Source organism: Numida meleagris, chromosome 9 (assembly GCF_002078875.1).
Source record: "Numida meleagris isolate 19003 breed g44 Domestic line chromosome 9, NumMel1.0, whole genome shotgun sequence".
Taxonomy (NCBI): Eukaryota; Metazoa; Chordata; class Aves; order Galliformes; family Numididae; genus Numida; species Numida meleagris.
The window spans coordinates 7,248,354-7,268,276 of NC_034417.1; the positions used below are offsets into that span (position 1 = coordinate 7,248,354).

At 34.5% G+C, this 19,923-nt stretch overlaps 1 protein-coding gene across 6 annotated transcripts in view; it reads left to right on the forward strand.

Annotated features, from left to right (window-relative positions):
• The window catches only part of NEDD4 (neural precursor cell expressed, developmentally down-regulated 4, E3 ubiquitin protein ligase), a 57,288-nt gene that overhangs the window by 23,327 nt on the left and 14,038 nt on the right, over positions 1 to 19,923 (forward strand). For 5 of the 6 annotated variants that reach the window (XM_021406949.1, XM_021406948.1, XM_021406945.1 and 2 more), the window contains 21 exons: positions 1,842 to 1,903; positions 2,642 to 2,744; positions 3,292 to 3,461; positions 4,057 to 4,174; positions 4,303 to 4,470; positions 6,135 to 6,200; positions 6,808 to 6,927; positions 7,373 to 7,579; positions 8,804 to 8,881; positions 9,149 to 9,203; positions 9,290 to 9,348; positions 10,136 to 10,201; positions 12,303 to 12,532; positions 13,166 to 13,287; positions 13,382 to 13,452; positions 15,710 to 15,805; positions 16,886 to 16,959; positions 17,102 to 17,162; positions 17,736 to 17,795; positions 17,882 to 17,989; positions 18,463 to 18,559. In XM_021406949.1, the coding sequence (XP_021262624.1) occupies positions 1,857 to 1,903; positions 2,642 to 2,744; positions 3,292 to 3,461; positions 4,057 to 4,174; positions 4,303 to 4,470; positions 6,135 to 6,200; positions 6,808 to 6,927; positions 7,373 to 7,579; positions 8,804 to 8,881; positions 9,149 to 9,203; positions 9,290 to 9,348; positions 10,136 to 10,201; positions 12,303 to 12,532; positions 13,166 to 13,287; positions 13,382 to 13,452; positions 15,710 to 15,805; positions 16,886 to 16,959; positions 17,102 to 17,162; positions 17,736 to 17,795; positions 17,882 to 17,989; positions 18,463 to 18,559 (2,176 nt within the window). In that variant the 5' untranslated portion in view covers positions 1,842 to 1,856. Of the gene's footprint in view, positions 1 to 1,841; positions 1,904 to 2,641; positions 2,745 to 3,291; positions 3,462 to 4,056; positions 4,175 to 4,302; positions 4,471 to 6,134; positions 6,201 to 6,807; positions 6,928 to 7,372; positions 7,580 to 8,803; positions 8,882 to 9,148; positions 9,204 to 9,289; positions 9,349 to 10,135; positions 10,202 to 12,302; positions 12,533 to 13,165; positions 13,288 to 13,381; positions 13,453 to 15,709; positions 15,806 to 16,885; positions 16,960 to 17,101; positions 17,163 to 17,735; positions 17,796 to 17,881; positions 17,990 to 18,462; positions 18,560 to 19,923 lie in introns of those variants that run through there. The other variant, XM_021406947.1, reaches the window with a different exon arrangement.

Consider the following 19,923-nt stretch of genomic DNA (forward strand, 5'->3'; position numbering starts at 1 on the left):
TGCCCACTGATAAGCTGGGCAGCAGCATCACAGTATTCTGGGGATACTGGGTCATTACCTTTAGCCAGAACTATATAGTCTCACTTGGGTATTTTCACATCCGTTTTCTTACCTTCCTCAAAAGTCAGCATCTCCCTGTCCCCTTTGTTTCCATCTTCCTGGTTCCTGATTACTTGGTTTTGCCATCTAAATCTACTGCGCTTTATTGGCCCAAACATTAGTGGATTTTTTTTAAACAACGTTTCATTTACACAAATGAATATATCTTCGATAAATAAAGTAATTCTTGGATAAATGAAATCAGTTTAAATTATAAATTCATTATTGTGTGTAGTTTTCATTCTCATCTCATTTTCCTCAATGCTGTGTGAATGCAGACTGTTCATAACTAAGAAGAGCTGGTAGTCATGGACACGTTAACAGGTTAACTCCTCTCTGCAGTAAGATAGTGAACGGACACTAATTTTGTCATTCAAAAGCCAAAATTAATTAATCAAAGACTAACCTAGTATTGAACCCAAGGCAGTTCTCATTTTTGAAAAATAAGAAACATAATTACAAAACATGTATTTTCTCCTTTTTCTTTTTTTCCCTCTCATGTAATTCCACAGTGCTTTAGTGTGCTATGTTGGGTACGGATTAAAAAAAACCAAAACAACAGCTTAGTTCCGTTTTAATTTTGGAGAAATATTTATTTTAATATTAATAATTGCTTACACTGAAATGTCTGGTATGTAAGATAGCATTTTTCTTTCTGAGATGCAGTACAATAGATATTCAGTAAAATTTAATTACCTTAAATTTCCATGAAAGATGCCATTCTTCCATGACAAAGAAAGAGGCCTTTTTCCAAATAAAATTCTAAAATCTTTAGTTTAATAATGGCTAACCTTATATCCTGGAATTTTTTGGCTTCTTCCCAATCAAATATTGACATGCTTTAGACATTTTTTTGAAAATACCATTGTGGAATTGCATCATCTGACATTTTTTTCTTAATCAAAAATTCTGCAAACGAGTGCAATTTTTTCTCTTGTACAGTACTTTTAGAAATGGTTAAAATATATTAACAAGAGCCTAGAGTTAGATCCCAGAATTCACAAACAGCTGAAAAAGCAAAATCCATTTTGACTTGAAAAAGGGATCTCCAAATGTTTCTAAACACACGGTGTTGTAAGAAATGTTCTTGTAGTAATTGCAAAACAGCAGCTGGATGATAAATATTTGTTAATCAGAAAAAATCAGTATATTTTTCTGTAATGGCCCTTCACGTATATTTCTATAGCTGTACCCAGGATATATATTCATAAATATAAAATCACATCTGTTTACTTCTGTGCTTCTTTCTGTTGAAAAACTTCATTTTCATGAATCATAAGAGATGTTCTCTAAAGTGGATTCCTCTGTGATTTTTTTTTAATTTTTATTTTTTCCAAATCCTCAAGCTTTTCATATCTGTTCTATATAAGAGTATTTGAAAAATACCAGAGCAGGGAAAAACGTTATGGTAGACCTTTTGAATGCAAAAATTGAGAAACTGCTGATTTCATGCTAAACAGTTATTTTTCCCTGTGCCTGTGCTGTAGAAACTGTAATGTGTGTGTACGTATATTTTACACACTGAAAAGGTCCATTGTTTTTTTTTTTTTTTCTTGAACTGGGGAATTAACTTTATTCCTACAATGGAAGTTGGCATTGATTGCCAGAACTTTAACTGAACACGTAATTCAAATTTAAAAAGTTACGCAGCCTTTAAAAAACTGATTTAAAATTTCTGATAGTTTTCCTAAATGACAAGCGTTCAGTGATGCAAACTTCTTGAAAAAATTCTCTTATTCCAGACAGAAAATCCAAGCATGGAGAGACCATATACCTTTAGGGATTTTGTTCTTCATCCAAGAAGGTTAGTAAATACCACATAAAAATTCTAACTTTCATATCCAAACAATTCAATTATATAAATATTTGTATGTATATCAATATTGTCTCCGTTTTCATCACAGAAAGTTGAATTTCAATGGAGCAAAATATTTGCGGTTCTGCTAAAGTCAGCATTTGTTTAAATTCTTTTTCAAATTGAAATTGTTTCCTCCCTTCCTTTAAAAGATGTCTGTTGTTTGCCTGTTTCTCATAAACTGTTTCATATGACTTTAATTACATAACAAAGCTTAAACTGAAAAGCTGCTCACATTTAAAAAGTCCTGTTAAGAAAACAGGCAATTCTAAAATACGTAACACTTCAACATTGATTTTAGCGTTACACATTTCATATTTGTTTTTAAAATGTAGATTTTAAATCTAAATCAGCAATTTAGAGCAATAAAGATAAAATTCATAAAATGCATGTCAACATTTTTTCAGATAATGCTTTCTAGATATGGGTTAGATAGATCTTTCTAAGCCACAGTGTTAGCAGAAAAGGTAATTTGAAATATTTAGAATCTCTTGATTTTAGATTTGGAGTGTGTTCACAAGTCTTAAACCTGATACCATTATAGGACTTCATTAATTCAAACTGTAAAAAGTCAAGTTTATGTGGAGAAGCTTCAAAAAACAGTCCTCCAGCTGGACTTCTTCAGCTTTTGATTTTGAAGTAACAGCTTCACAAGTGCACAGTAAGAACACTCTTTTTCTTCTACAGCCATAAATCAAGAGTTAAAGGCCACCTTAGATTAAAGATGACTTACTTACCTAAAAGCAATGGATCTGAAGAAGAAACCACAGAACAGGCCGAGGAATTGGAGGTGGGAAAACATATATTTTTGCTGGTTTTAGAATCTCATCTTTCTCCAACTTATGGGAATATTTTGATCTTCGCTGTTTTACAGTTGTGATCTGTAGTAAGCGCATCCAGTTTAGATCAGTATGTCTTTTCAAGACCGTAGATGATTCTAATTGGCATTATCACAGCTGCTGCTCCAAATTTGTCCACTCATGCGACTAGTATATGGCATCACATGTATGAAATGATTAAAGCAAACACACAAAAAACCAACCAAAACCAAAACAAAAAACAAACATAAACCTAACCAATGAGTGCTGTTCGTTTCCCTAAACTGGAATAAACAACTCTTAATGCTATTACATTTCAAGAACTTGAGTTTGAGAGTAAAGAGAGGCATGCAGAAGTCTGTCCTCTCATTTCTTAAGAAATACGATGAAACTGAGAGCCAATCTTAGTGGTTTAAAATATAGTAGAACTCTACCTTAAAAAGGTGATGATTTAATAATTTGGTATACTTTTTCACTTTGATAATGCAAATTAAAAGTAGTTAATATTGTGTCTCTCAGCCTGGGTGGATTTTATTGGACCAACCGGATGCTTCTAACCAGCCACAACAGCAGCAGCAGGAATCTCCTCCACTGCCTTCAGGCTGGGAAGAAAGACAAGACATCCTTGGCAGGACCTACTATGTCAATCATGAATTCAGAAGAACACAGTGGAAAAGACCAACTGCTCAGTATGTCTTTTGGGCTGAAGATTCAAGCCTTATATTAATTTTCAATTTTCTCTAGTTGCACTGAAAGCAGGAGGAACTAGAAAATCCACAGCTTTAGAAATAGACATGAGACCTTTCCACATCTGAACGTTCAAACCCATGTGTCTTGGTCATTGACTAGTGATCCATTTAATTACAGAACATCCTTCCTACTCTCTGGAAGCTTATGTTCAAATTGGAACTGCTTGCAGTTGTATGAGATAATATAGTAATGCAGAGGAGATTTTTTTCAGCTCTAAGACTGGTTCTTCCTTCCTAGCAGTGACTACATATTTACCTTGGTGTTTTGTTGGTAGTTTCTTTTGTTTTTATCTTTAACTACACATTTTGTCCCCTGACATATGAATCACAAAAATAATACTTGAAATGCTGTCTGGTTATTTAATTTTACTTAGGCTTCCTGTTCAAATGAATGCTTTTTTTAAAAACAGTTCACATTAATTAGTATAGCTTATGCCTGCTTCAGTTTCTTCTTCCAAAATGAATGCAAGGTATATTTTTCCTGTTGAAAGATTAAACATGACTATAATATACAGTGACATGTTTTTTTCAATAGGGACAATGTAGCTGTAGCAGATATTGGTAACATGCAGTTGGAGGCCCAGCATGTGTTCACTCATCGGCGGCAGATATCAGAAGATACAGAAAATCTGGACAGCAGAGATTCTCCTGAGGTAAAAGCCATATGTAAATATTTCTGAAATGCAAGTAGGTTTTGACCTCTAGTCAAAAAGCTTATTTTAAGTATTTGTAACTTAAAACGACTTATTTTAAAATGTTTTTTCCTTGTTTCTTTTTAAAGAGCTGGGAAATCATAACTGAAGATGAGGCAACATTGTATAGCAATGAGAACCCTCAAATACCTCTACCACAGAATAATTGTGATATACAGACTCATCTTGCAGAAGAGCTGAATACCAGACTTACTACCTCTGGAAGTTCAGCTACTGGCCAGTCAGCAGCCTACACTGTAAGTTATTTCTTCTCATTGTTAAAATTGTGTTAATAAATACTTTGTATTAACTGTTATATTTTTAATTTCTTCTCAAATGTTGAGAATTTAAGAGTAATTTTACTATACAAGCCCATCTAAGCAAACATTTTATTATTCCCCACTTTACTTACATAGAACAGGAATTTCTGCCTGAGGCTGAGGCTTGTGTTAACTATTTTTCAGACTCTAAATCTACCTTTTATTCCAGCATCCTGCTGTGCTGAGTAGTGCTGAAAAGCACAGGCAACGAAAGCTGTCTATAATCATCCTGAATGTTTATTTCTAAGGGAATAGGTCCATACTGGTAACTTCTGTTAGGATAAGTTTAAAGATAACTCATTTTTCACTGGAAGTATTGGGATAAGGTTTTTATGATTTGGGCTGAGTAAACTTGATGACTACATAGCAATAAAAAAGAGACCTCACTCATAAAGTTCTAAAGTCCTTGCACCAGTTATGAAACTTGTCTAACTTCCAGCAGGTCTATTCCACTGACTAATCCAGCAGAAAACTATCCACTTTTTCTCCTCAACGCTGTTTTCTGCTGTTTTAGCAAGTTGAAAGAGCACCCTAGGTTGTCTGAAAAATGGTACACCAGCAAGGGGAAAGCAGCAGGAGTGCACAGCAGTGAGTGAGTCTTTTTGGTGGCAATGAGCAATTAAATAAGCTTAGCTGTCTTGTGAAACCTGACCTTCACAAATGGACTTGTAAACTGATATGTATAAATATATGACTTGAGAAATCCACTATCCATTGAGGAAAGCCTGCAGAGGTGACCCAGACCATATGATGCATAAGATCTCAATATTTAAATGAAATTATCAGCTTCTGTGATGCTGAGGTTGCCATTCTAAGCATGACTTGAAGGTAAATTGCTTGTGTTTTTATAAGATTGTGCAAAGGCATCTCAAGTGTTTCTGGAAATAGTGAAGTGAGAGCCACAAGACTTACATAGTCAGCATCCTATGGATACCAAGAAAACCATTATTTCTGTTTGCTTGGTGGGTAGCCTAAGCGAAGGAAGAAGCAGATGTTCAAGTTATTTGAAACAGGCAGCTAGAATAACTGTCTTGCATTCCTTCACCTCCACCTCTCAAAAATAAATAAAAATAAAACAAACAAAAAAAAAACCACCACAAAATCAATTGTTTTCTCTGAAATATTCAAAGAGGGTGCATGGGTATATAGATAAAGAACAATATGTGAAATAATCTTGAAACTTCTGGAGGAAGATGAAATACAGTTGCTTAATTGTAGCAGGTGATATAAATAGATACAAAAATTGGCTCTAGGCAGAAATATGGGTGCTTATGCAAACTGTAGTAATTGAACCACCTCATTTGGAAAGCTATTATAAAACTAATGTTTTAAATGCCAAAATGCCTCTTGTTAGGGTTTTCAGAGCTTTTTCGAGTCTCTGTATTAATTTTCTTTGAAGTTAGAGTAGGTGCTGTGAACAATGTTACCAGAAGTGTTGAAACATCAGTTTATAAAAATTTTTTTAATGGTTGTTTCAAAACAAGACATTTTCGAGATGAAAACTGTTACAGTTTAAAGTGTAATAATCATAGTTTACAGTTTGCTGTTGTCCTTAAAGCTGCAATAATAACTGATATGTCATTCTTCTCCACTACTTCAAGAACCATTCCAGCAGAAGAGGTAGTCTGCAAACATACAGAGTTGAAGAGCAGCCTGCGCATCCAGTGGTACGTCGTCATCCAAAACACGGAGGCTTGTGTAACACAGAAGTTGGATGATGTAGAACAATTTATTTTAGCTGTGTATAATGAGCTCCTGGCAGCTGCCCTGATAAAATTGCAGATACAAGAGTCTAGCAGGATTTGAGTTCAGTTGTAAAGCTTTCATCCTCTGACTGTGTTTTCAGTTTAACATAGTTTAATACATGGATAGAACTTCTAGATGGAAGTGATTCTCCCATGAAATTTTGTTTTTGAATCATTTATAATAAAAGCTATACCACCGTTCTTATGTTACATTTTCATGGTGATGTTTCAAAGTTATGAGTTCCTAGCCAGAAGTACCAGGGTGGATCAGCCATGTCTAAAGCAGGTATATAAACTAGTCTTTTTAATCCTTTTGGATGAGAGGCTTGAATTAAAAATAAAGAAAAAAAATAATTCTGTCACTTGATACTTCAGTAAGGATTTAAATACTACTTTTCTAATTTTCCAGTCCATGGAAAATCATGGATCTTGTTGATTATATTTTTTTAATTTGATGGAGGAAAACCTTTTCATAGTCAGTTTCATGGTTTTCCTAACTGTTTTTTCTTCTGTTATCATTAATATTTAGTTACTGCCTACTTCATCTGGATTACCGCCAGGCTGGGAAGAAAGACAAGATGAAAAAGGGAGATCATATTACATAGATCACAATTCCAGAACTACTACTTGGATAAAACCAGTTGTACAGGTACTTTCTGTATTCTAATTATTGTTTTCATTCGTATAACCCTTTAAACACCTCACATAATAGGAATAAAGGTTAGAGATCTCTTTGAAATAAAACATTTGAAAGGCATAACCTGATAACGAACCACATAAAACATCTGAGGGAATGCAACTGGAGTTAGTAGCAGTAGTATTTATGGTAAGTCACTCTACAATTAATGTATCAGGAAAGCCTTCCGGAATGTGATAGCTGCTGGGGAAGCCTGAAAAACATCTTTCAACTTAGGTAGCCTAATCTGTGATTGTTAGTCGATGTTGTTGATAAACAAACCTGTCTACTGTTTGGCATTTGATTTATGAAACTGCTTTCATGAGTCAAGAAATATTAGTACCTTAATAGATAAAATACATTGTTCTACAGATATTTTTTATTAGTGTTTTTGTTCTGTTTTTTTTTTTGTCTGTAGATTGCTATGGAAGCAAGTCAGTTGCCAGCTGCACAAAATACTTCTATAGCAAGACAAACACAAGCAACATCAGGTGATTCATCACAACAGTCATCTAATCAGCAGCCTGAAATGGAGCAAGGATTTCTCCCTAAAGGCTGGGAAGTTCGACATGCACCTAATGGGAGACCATTCTTTATTGACCACAATACCAAAACTACAACATGGGTAATGATAACTGCTTTTGTGGACTGAGGTTCTCGTTTATCTCAAGTCAAAGCTTTCCTGCTTTCAGCAAACTTGCATAGATTTCTTCAGTCCCAAGATTTCTTTACTAGCATCTTTATTTAAAAAAACAAAACAAAACAAAAAAAACCTAACAACTCTCCCACCCCACACACACAAGAAGGAAAGAATGACTACAAATGTGAATGTGATTTATTGTCAGCTGGGAAGGTATTTGTGACGCATTTCTCATTCAAGAAAGATAGCTGTGTCATATCTGTTAAGGAACATATATTATTTTAAAAAAATAGCTGCGTAATTTAAAACATCTTTCCCGAGTAGAATCTCATGAATTTTATGAACTGTATTATCACTTGAAAGTTTAGCTTAGGAGGAAAATACTGTGTATGGGAATCTGTTTTGTAAATGTAAAGCATCTCCTAAATAATGCTGCTGTTACAACTGGGATAGCTTATATGCACTGTTAACAGAGGTCAGTTTTGTAATCCTATCTTCCAAAAGAAATCCACTACCTTGAATTTTCACATTCTACAGTGAACAATGCAAATTGCTGTGAATTCCTGGAGCAGGCCAGGTGTAGCTACAGTATGGATAAGAGTGTTCAGCTCTGGTTCTGCTGAGTGGCACCGTTTATCACCAGCCTCTGCTAATAGATGGACTTAAGTGTTTAAAGAGTAGGTCAGTATTACTGTTAGATGAAAGGGAAGTATAGAGAATACGTGCAAATGATTCAAAATGAATTTTAATTTCTTCAGGATTATGGAAAGACATCCCTTAATACAAATATATTTTCTCAACTCCTTCCTCCCCCCCACAAAAAAAAAAAAAACAGATCCAAAACAAGAAACCTTAAACTTAAGCAAACAAACAAAAACAGGTGTCCCAGAAACCATGTGGAACGATTTACTTAGTTATGCTAATACCGATTTAAGGGAAGGATTTTTATATGTGTGTGTATATATATATATATGTATATATACACATAGAAAAGTGAGAGGATTTACATAAATTTGAGTAAAAGATGATGATTGTAAAGTACTGGAAGACTGATGAGCCTCAAGGATCTACCTAGCTGCAGAATATGCAACAAGTATCTTGTTGGTACTAGGCATGCTTTTTACATGGTCATTAACAAAGAGGAAAACAAAGCAAAACAAAACAAACCCTCAAAACAATTTTAACATGCTGATTGGTTTGTTTCCAAAGGAAGATCCAAGACTGAAAATTCCTGCTCATCTGAGAAGAAAGACTTCCCTAGATCCAGTAGATCTAGGACCATTACCAGTAAGTATATAATTTTACTTGTTTGGCAGGTATAACAATTTAATTTAATCTACTACGATCTAAGTTTGTACATGAAAAAAACTGCAGCCTGCTGCTTAAAAAAAAAAAAAAAGCTTTTCAAATAACAACAACAGAAAACTAAATTTTGAATTCCAGTGTTAAGAGTAGATGGGAGGAGCAGGAGGCAATCCCCACAGCTGCTGATCACATTGGGTTCTATGCAAACTGTGTGATCATGAATTTATGTTAAGTATTTCCTTCTTACAGCCAGGGTGGGAAGAGAGAACCCACACAGATGGAAGAATATTCTTCATAAACCACAGTATGTACAAAGTAATATTCTCTCACCACTCATCACCTTACTACTGTTATCTAAGTTAGGGGAAATAATTGTGAAATACCTTGCAGATACCAAGAAAACACAATGGGAGGATCCTCGACTGCAGAACGTGGCAATAACTGGACCAGTAAGTTTTTCTTTATAGCTTTATATATTTTTAAAGAGTGTGATTGACAGAATCCAAACAAACTCTCATCATTTATCAGATCTAGAAGATGAAACTTTGAAGATATTTGAACAAGGAATAATTATTTCTTTAAAAACTTACTAGATTTTCCCTGTAAGTTGTCTTTAAGTACCAGAAATAAAAATCAATTCAAAAAGAAAATGGCTGTAATGGGAATGAAATTAATTTCTAAGTGAAAAGTAATGATCTGGCCTTGATACTTTATCTGAAGTGCAAAACTACCAGGACTAATTGCAAAGATGGTACACATTATAATTATAGAATGGGTTTTAGTGTTCAGCTGATATCTGTGTTTATTAATAGCCCACATTTGTAAACAACCTTCTCTGTCCATGGAAAATAGAGGTGTTTGTAGCCAGGTTTCTCATGATAGAGCAAGGGAAGACTAAACACTACGTAAGTCATCCAAGACATTTTGATCACTTTGATCTTGGCCAGTGGGTGATTTTAGTCGGTTACATCAGCTCATAGTAAAATGTGGGATAAATTCTGTGGAACTGATCAGTACAAATGTTTTGAACAAAGCAGTACTTTACAGATTTTTTGAGCTGTCCGTATATTCATAAATTGAAAATATTCTTGATACTTAGTGAAAAATGCATTCTTGTTTTCTCAGAACTTAAATGTATATGTTTCACAAATATAGACTAGTTTCTTAAATTAATTATTAGAATACCTAGAACACTTCTGCAGTTGTTGGTTTTGGGTTTTGTTTGTTTTTCCAAAGGCCGTGCCTTACTCCAGGGACTATAAGCGGAAGTATGAGTTCTTCAGAAAGAAACTGAAGAAACAGGTTAGTGATCAGCAGCAACCCAGCACAAGGTTAAAAAATGCATGCCCCTAAACAAAAGAAACATAGGCTACGGGGAAAAGAAATTATATTTCTCTGACCTGCTTAGAGAACGTGGAAGGACTGTCTGATTACAAATACATTTGTGAAGCAGCAGCTTGATGAATTTGATTACAGTTGCCATTTAAGCTAACAGTAGGGTTTGTGACTATGAGCCTGAAACCAGTCTAATTGGAAAGCAGAAATTTTAAAAGGTTAAAAACTCAACCTTGAGGTAGACTGTAAACAGAAAAGATTGAAAATCATTGGCATAGCATGTAATAGTTTTCGGAAATCAGAATGTGGAAAGAGGAATTCTCAAAAATAGATTTTGAACTGTTCAGTTAGAAATCTGATCAGGCTAGATGACTAATACATTGTTACAGCCTTAAAATTTCAAGTTTATAAATCCGATCTGCAAATTCTAGTTTGAACTAGCAGTGACCTTTGTATTTATAACACTTAGCATCTGGATATCCAAATAACAAAATATCTGTGGACAACTGCCATCAAATTTAGTGTCCTTGGGGATATTTTATGTAATAGTTGAGTTTTAGTTGACACCTGTATTTCACCTTTAACTAACAAATTTATCTCTAGGCTTTGTAAAACCTGTGCACTTTAAGCTGATGTGTACATCTTGCATAATTACATACACATCTTATTTTCGTAGTCAGCAAGCTTACTGTTTATCCTGATGTTATTATCCCAGTCTGAGAAGTGATAGACTGCTCATGAATCCCATGTAACCAGAGCAATTTAAGAAAGACATGGATTTTAAAGCATACGTTACCATTGCCTTTTAAATGTTGACAACGATGTAAATGATAATTAGGGTAATGATTTAAATTGAGATTGAATTATTGTAGACCTTTTTTTAATCATTTAAATTTGGTTTTAGTAATTGATTCTATAATTGCTTGAACTTTTTTTCTGAAAAAGTGATTTGCAAATAAAAATAGTGCATTTTCTAAAAAATGCTTCTTAGCTTTCTGAAATGATGAAATAGACCTGTATATTTCAGATACTGTGTAAATTTGATATCTAGTAGTGTACCTTATTTTACAGTCTAGAAAATGATGGATAATGTACTCTTCCACCCCAAGTAATTATTTTCTTGTTTGCAACTTGGATCAAGCTGTTGTTTGATGGATATATATCTATACATAGATATATATATATATATGTACACCTAAATATAGGCATTATATTTAAAGAGAGCATTCCTTTATTTGTCCTTTCTTCAGGCATTTCTGCATTCAAAAATTCATTATTTCTATGTAGTATATGACTGGTTCTTTGGAATCTGAACTATACTGAGTTTTATTGCACCGTCATAATGTAGTCATTATGCAAAATAGGTTGAAATTTCCTGTCCCATTTTCACTGAATTTCTCAATTTTGCCTGCAGTAGTTGCTAAAGTGAACTGGCTGAAAACAAGTGAAATCAAGAAAATACTTTGTTCTCATATAGTGATTTTTGTACTTAAGCGATGTTTTGTCTCTGAAAACTCAGCAGCAGGTGTGATCTCCTTGAATATTTTTTAGTTTAAATACTTTCATATATGATAGCAGGGACCTTGTGATTTGTTCCTCCAACTTCAAATTTTAAGTAGGTTGATTTTTATTTAAATATACCTCCCCTTACAGTTAAAGTACTGAATTATATACTGAAAGTGAAATAAATCAGGGAAAAATGTAATGAAATAATTTTATTTATAAACTCTCAGATGCTGTGGCGGTTGTTTTTTGTTGGTTTCTTTTTTCCAGTCAAGCTTAGAATATGATGAATTAAAAAGCTTCCTTACCATGGTGCATGCAGAACACCTGAGCATATGCTATTATTAGTAAGAATTTATTTTAACGTGATTTTCCTGGGATTCTACATCAATAGAACTTAATATCTGAAGCTCTCCATGTTTGAATTTTGTGTAAATAGAACCTCTTGTCAGTCATGTGTTTCCACATTATTTAAGACAAGGATTTGCATGCCACACTTCTGTATGTTTACAGACACTGGTATTTGTTCCATTAATCTGTTTTCCTTTTCATTGCCATTTTTTAGAGTGATATTCCAAACAGATTTGAAATGAAAATTCATCGCACAACAATCCTTGAAGATTCTTACAGAAGAATTATAGCTGTGAAGAGAGCAGATTTCCTTAAAGCAAGACTTTGGATTGAATTTGATGGTGAAAAAGGTTTAGACTATGGAGGAGTGGCCAGGGAATGGTTCTTCCTTCTCTCTAAGGAGATGTTTAATCCTTACTATGGATTGTTTGAATATTCAGCTACGTAAGTAATATAGTTCCAAGAACATTTGAGTACTAGGGAAAGCAGGCTCATTGTATTTCTCGTATGTACTTAAAAAATGGAATTAGTTTAATTTCTCTTCTCTTTTTTTCCTTCTTCCTCTGTTCTCTTCCTCCTAAACTATACTGGAGTGTTTAATTGATAATAACTGAAATACTCTGCATATGCTGGTTTTGCGGAAGAGTACTGTGGAAAGAAAACCTACCTTTTTTTTTTTTTCAGCAGTAGGCCTTTTTATTTTTGCTTGCACAAACATCCACCTGCAGCCATCTACTGCCTGCAGAACAAAGAGGCAGTGTTTAAAAGATAATGCTGAGAAAATAATTCCAACTACTTTAATAGGAGTTGAGCACTTCTATGTGGTGTATCTCTAACTTGCAAATATGATTTCTTTGTGGCGTTATTTCTGCTAAGCGAATAGAATCTTCCATTGAGAATTATTTAATTTTAGATTAGTGATTTACTAATCCAAATATAACTACTTTTTTTTAACTTCATGAAAAGTAATACCTGATTTAATCTGTGATGTCTTTCAGATCTTTAAATGTGGAGCTGTTCCAATTTAAAAAAAAAATTGTGTTTTTGTTTCTTTCCTTATGCTCCCCTCAACTTCAGAGATAACTATACTCTGCAGATCAACCCAAACTCTGGACTGTGCAATGAAGATCATCTCTCTTATTTCAAGTTTATAGGTCGAGTAGCTGGAATGGCTGTTTACCATGGCAAACTTTTGGACGGTTAGTATTTACTTAATATGGTACTTGGATTAATATAGTGCATGTTTTGAATGTTGAGTTACCTACTGTTCAATGTATTTGTTCTTCTTTAAAGCATTTTTTATTCGTCCTTTCTACAAGATGATGCTCCAAAAGCCGATAACACTTCATGATATGGAGTCTGTGGTATGTAATTTACTTTATCGTGTATGTTAGGGTTTCATGTTAAGTTTTTCATATGTGTAGTTAATGACATTGTGAAGATTAAAAATGCATAATTCAAGGAATTTTTGGGATACATGGTTTATGAGACTAAGTTGTACGGGAATTAAAACTTTCAATGAAAATCGGACAGACTTAGACTCTGCTCTAAATTAGTTAAGCTGTATTGAAAACTTGACTAAATGATGTTTCTAAAAATATTTTAGATAGTAAGTTACTTAGAAATAAATATAAGCATTAGCAGCTTTGGAGTCTCCATATCAATTTAAGTTTGTTTGTGTATTTTGATTGTTAAAAATAAATGTATTACCTATACTCCCAGAGACTGAAAATTGTAATTAGTAATAAAGTATTGTCTTTTTAGAGAAAAAGACAATACTTTATTAAATTTAGTCAGTTTCCCTGATAAAGGATCTTATCCAGAGTGGTTTTGGGCAGAGTGATTTTTGTTCAGTCTCTTTGATTTATTACAGTTTTTGCTGTCTCATGAGAATACTGAATATAGTTACTATGTGTTTCTGAGTAATAGGATCATTTTTCTCCTGTTTTTTCTTTAAATACTGTATATCTTAATTTTCATGTCTTAAGTTTCTGTAGTCTTGTCTGATGAAAAAGGGAAGATAAAAACAGGGATGAGAGTCATGAGTCTAAAACACGTGACTTCAGAACATGCTGCGATGTCTCATTGCAGTGTTGATACATGAGATTTCTAGTCCTGAGAATGCTCAGTCTTCAGTTTCAGAAGTCTTTGTAGTTCTGTACAGTTGCAGAGCCTGTGTAACCAATACAGGATTATTTGAGATTGTAGGATTCACTGAGCTGTGACAGAGCCATTTTTAGCTGAAAAGGTGGCAACTTTGTTTTCTATTTACTGTTTTGAAATTGCGGGTTGTAACCTTCTGAGATCTATGTGTCATGCTGCTAATGAGCAAAGGACTTTTTGCCTACTTTCAAGAATTAATTTTCTTTTCATTTTGGTTTTGTGTTGACAATACTCCATGCTAATCAGTGTTGGGTACTTATTGATAGGAAAGTTTAATGATAGCTTCTGTTGTGAAGAGAGACCTTCCTTTTTGTGTATGTCCGTTAGAAGAGACCACTGCTTATAAATGTACCATGTGATAATCTAACCTGCACAGTAGCTGTTTGGTGAAGGAATAAAAGAGGATTTATTTATTCCATTTTTTGTGCCCGATGCTTACAGTAACTGTGCTTTTAAGGAAAGCAATTTAATAACAAACTAAATTTATTTCTCACTGACTCTTGAACTTGAGATATTAACGATTAAATGCAATCATTTTCAAACTGACAGCACTCCCCGTGCACTTAAATTAAAGCAGCCCTTTCCTGAATTACTAGCTTATGCATCCTGTTTGAAGATCTATGGAATTTCTTTATATTTGGTCATTTTGCTTTGACAAGCTTTACTGTAGCAGAAATGACTACATCAAAGCTTTAGAACGAAGATGTGAGGTCAGATGTGATACCTTGAGGGAAACAGATATCCAGGTATCAGCTAGGCATTACGTTAGTTTGTAAACCTGATGTTGGCAAAACCGTTCATACCAGTGTGATGTTTTGGCACCAGAGTAATTAGACTGGCACATTTCTTTTAAAATTAAGTGTGGCACCAAGCACTGAAAGGTTAGCCATCATTGTCCTGCACAGCTGTGATGCTTTAAAGAGGAGCTTCTGTAGAAAAAGAACAGATGTCACGTATCTGGAAAGGGAGTGTTATGTTCCTGTTTCTCATGTCCACATGAGAATACTGATGAAAGTAAATGGGAAAAAAAAAAAAAAAACAGGAGAAAATCTGATCTATACTTCATACTTGGAAAATATATCACATATGAAATGGAAATAAAAACTTAAATATATACACTTAAATAGATATATTTAATTATATTTAATTAAAAAACCACATTCCTCTGTTTTTTTTAAGCTCTACACTTCTCTGTTAAGGCTTAATTGCTAGGTGCTTTCCAATATATCCACTTTTCAAGGTCTTTGAAACGTAAGTCTTCTGCCTTTAGTACTGAGTGAAGTATTTGTTGTTGGGTTTCATGGGCAAATATAATGAAATCGCTACTGCACTCAGTCTGCAAAAGACCAGGATTTTTTTAATTCACTTGTATTTGTTTAAGAAACACTCATTTTTGCTGTGTTTACTTCAGGTAAGTCTCTTGCATTCATTCATTAAACTCATAATTCTCTCCTTTAGGATAGTGAATATTACAATTCTTTGAGATGGATTCTTGAAAATGATCCAGCGGAACTGGACCTCAGATTTATAGTTGATGAAGAACTTTTTGGACAGGTTAGTATGCCCATGTAAAGTAGAGTAGGCAAAACATGAAACAAAACATTTGGCCTGTGAAATTAGTTGATTTTATCTGTATGGTATTAAAAAAACAACAAAAAAATCCATCATTCAGTCACGTTGGTTTGTTTATTCAACTTAATTCCTTTAGCTGGCACATGCTCATCCAGTTCTTTGTTAGTCAGGATGTGATGTGATAAAGGACTTGGAAATGAGCAGAGCCTTCGTATACACAGTATCTTATGCTTTTTTCTTAGTGCTCACATTGAAATGTGGCTGATGCTGTAAATGCAGCTAAGACTAAAATATTGGTAGTCCCATTACATAACCAAGGGGAAACTGATTGTATCTGATTTCCTGGAAAAGATGTGCTCATAGGGAAATGGTTGGAATCACAAGTTTCCCTGAGAGGTAATAATAGGGTTTTTGTTTGTTTTTCTTTAAGCTGAACAAGACAACTGTGGAATAAACCGGTTTGGTTTAGTGTAGAAAGTTGTCCAAGATAGATCACATAGAAATACCACAGGTATTTTGAAATTACAGGTGCTAGGAAGATCTAAGTAGGCTAAATAGCCTTGGAGGCCTAGTGTAGCTAAATTGATTCCACTTAGGAGTGTGAAAAAGTGCATCTGTAATAAATAGAAAATTGGACATTTGTCTACTGAGGTTCTGATGGTATTAATAATCAAGTAATTGATATGTGTATAGATTCATGTATTTACGGGGGGTCACTGCTGAAGTTGTTCTGTAAGTGTTTTTCCTTGATACTTGCAAAACAGACCAGTTCATTGAATGTATAGTTAGTGAAGCCAGTACTACTGAAAATCTGTATGCAAATGGAAGGCATTTATTGTAGCTGGTCAAAAAATAAAAAACTGAGCTTGACATGCTGTAGTCTGGCATCCCTAAATAATGTATTAGAAAAAAAATCTGTTTATTCAATGGCCTCTGAAAGTTGTACTATTTCTCACAATTTTCAAACTCTACGGTCTTCAAGACTTAGCTAAATTACCTAAGATTAACACATGAATTGTTACACGTATCTTATATAAGACCTATTCTATGTACCACATGTAGACCCATCAACACGAACTGAAAAGTGGGGGATCAGAAATAGTTGTCACCAACAAGAACAAGAGAGACTACATTCAGTAAGTAGTGGTCACTGTGCAAGGTATCTCTCTGGATAGCCCTTCTAATGATCAAGCCTATGTGTTGTCTGTATTAACAAAAGAAAGTTGTTACTGTGTGTAAATTGTTTTTATTTTAAATATTCACTTTTTTTCCCCACAGTCTTGTAATTCAGTGGAGATTTGTGAGCAGAGTACAGAAACAAATGGCAGCCTTTAAAGAGGTATAATTTTAAATACAAAAGATTCTTAGAATTTGTTGCATCTAATGTTAAGACAGGTTTTTTAGAAGGTGACATCCTAAAGACCTGTAGATAGTGTTGTTACATGTATAAAAAAGGCAATGGCACTTTGTAACGTCAGCTTTGAATTTTCTCAGACTTGAATTGTTTTGGTAAATTTTTACTGAGGTGGTAAATTCACAATGGAAAATTTGCACATTTCTTAATCCTGGCTGACAGCTTCAGCTATAATGCAAATTTAATGAATTCTGCGTAAATGAAAATGGAATCAGACTAAAAGAATTAAATGGAACTAGCTTGCTTATCCTTATTTGTGTAAGTGAGATTACATATATGATGATCAGAGTTGATATTTCAGTACAGCATGGTAAAGAAACGTGAAATAAGTCAGAATTAAAGGTCCTGCAACCAGACTGTGAATGGCTGATTTCCAAACACCTGTATTTGATGTATTGCTTAGGTTCTGTTTTCTATAACGTAGAAATATCATTTTTTGTAAACAAAAATGCCTAAATAATATTGACTTGGTTTTAAAAACTTCTGTTACATTTTTAGGGCTTTTTTGAACTAATACCTCAGGATCTGATTAAAATTTTTGATGAAAACGAGCTGGAGGTAAGCATCTCACGGAAGAGAAAGCAAATAATAATGAAACTTAATGTTACTGACTTAAACTGTGCTTGTTTTTTTCGTTTATGTAGTTACTGATGTGTGGACTGGGAGATGTGGATGTAGCTGATTGGAAACTACATACAAAATACAAAAATGGCTACAGTGTAAATCATCAAGTAATACAGTGGTTTTGGAAGGTATTACAAGATTTTTATTTTTTTACTTAAGGAAACCTGTTTGAAAGATGCTCCCTTTCAGCCATGCTAGTTTACCATATCATTGATTCATCAGTAGTTGGGTAAATATTTGTATGCTGAAAATCCTGAGAAAGACAGTAAGAAAACTGAAAGAGATGCAGGATAAGACTGTAATACACTACTGATAACTTGCTTTAAAAACAAACAAAATTGAAAACAAACAAACAACAACAACAACAAAAAACTACTGTTTGGGGTTAAATATTATTGTGTAGCTTTTTGTGGCATAGTTACACTGAAGAGATTAGAATCTTCCATTTAGTAACATGCTGGAATTTGGCTGCTAGTTGATAACATCGGGAAACTTCAAAGAAAGTAGGAGTGGAAAGTATGTTGCATAAATCTACTAGCTTAAAGCCTTAATTAAAAGCCTTTCAGCTAAGTCTTTTAATTGTAATTATTATCATACACAGGCAGTCTTAATGATGGACTCTGAAAAGAGAATAAGATTACTACAATTTGTTACTGGCACATCACGTGTACCTATGAATGGGTTTGCTGAGCTTTATGGTGAGTGCTTCAGATTGTATTCACAATTAACTGAGAACACGATATGGTTATTTTAATGATATTTGACTTCAAACACGCTTCTTTTTTTTTTTTCAATTTCTGTTTGAAAATGAGTTCTGAAGAGCTACAAAAATATCCGTTTAACACCGTAGTGAGCATGAAGAAAATTCTGTTATGTAAGATACAATTACAAAGACATGCTGGCATTGGTAGTTAACTTCAGATTCTCGTGAGTTCTGTAACTGCTTTCATCTGCCCCCAAGCCACACCTACACAGATAGAGTATATCCTTACAAACAATTCTGAAGTGGACTACTGAAATGACACGAGTTAAGCATGAGCCAAGAGAGAAGTAGTGAACCCACGGTAGGGAGACTGAAGCAAGCAGATGGCACTGGGGAGCAGACTTCAGTGCTAAAATCAGAAGGCCCACTGTGGAAAGTCTGTGGGCAAGCAGATAGGATGGCCCACAAAGGGTAGGGATGCTTCTTGTGAGAAATCTGTTTTCAGCTACCATCAGCTATTATGTTTTCTACTGGACTACTTCATGAAGGCTGAATTGCAAATGCAAGTGACCGAATAGTCTGACTTGTGTATTTGAGTAAACATTTCCTCCTTTGTAAACAAGACAGTGATTTGTTTATAAAGCAATAGGATTATGAACAAATACCAACCACTATGCATGCTGGTTTTCCCCTCTCTTCATTTTCATTGTGAGTACTTGTGGGTTTTTTTTTTCCATTCCATCAGTGAAGGGGTTGTGAGTACCAGCAAGAAGGATGGTGCCCAGAGCAGAGCCATGTGTCTGCTCTCACACTTGATCCATGGGTACTGCTGCTGGAGCTGCAGCACATGGAACTCGATGGGAATTCTGCTGCCTCTGAAAGTGTTTTTAGACAAATAAAATCCTGTAAGGAATGATAGAAGGAAATGAACGGTTGAATCTCTTAGCCCCTCTCTGCTCAGGGATTATATCCTTGGGAAGTCTTCTGGCTAAGTTACAGTTTCTGTATTTCTGTTTAATCTTAATGAAAAATTCAATGAGCACAGTGCTTTGGTTCTTTCTTTTACAGTCGTTTCTTCTTCACTGTGGCCAGCATGCCACCCCTCACTAAGTCCCAGTAATGCTCACAGTCGCACTAGTACCTGCGTGTATTTGAAGGGCTGTAGGTGGTTCCTCAGCTCTCGGTGTTGATGCATGCCAGAGCCGCGCCGGGGGTTGTCGTGCCCCACGCCTGGGCTGCCTTCGTTCTTGGGGCTCGCTCCTAGCAGGACATCTCCCTCTTGTGGCCACGCCTGGAATTTCTGCTCATAAAAAAAAAAAAAATGCAGTGCAAAATCGACCGAAGTTTGAGAACAGAGAC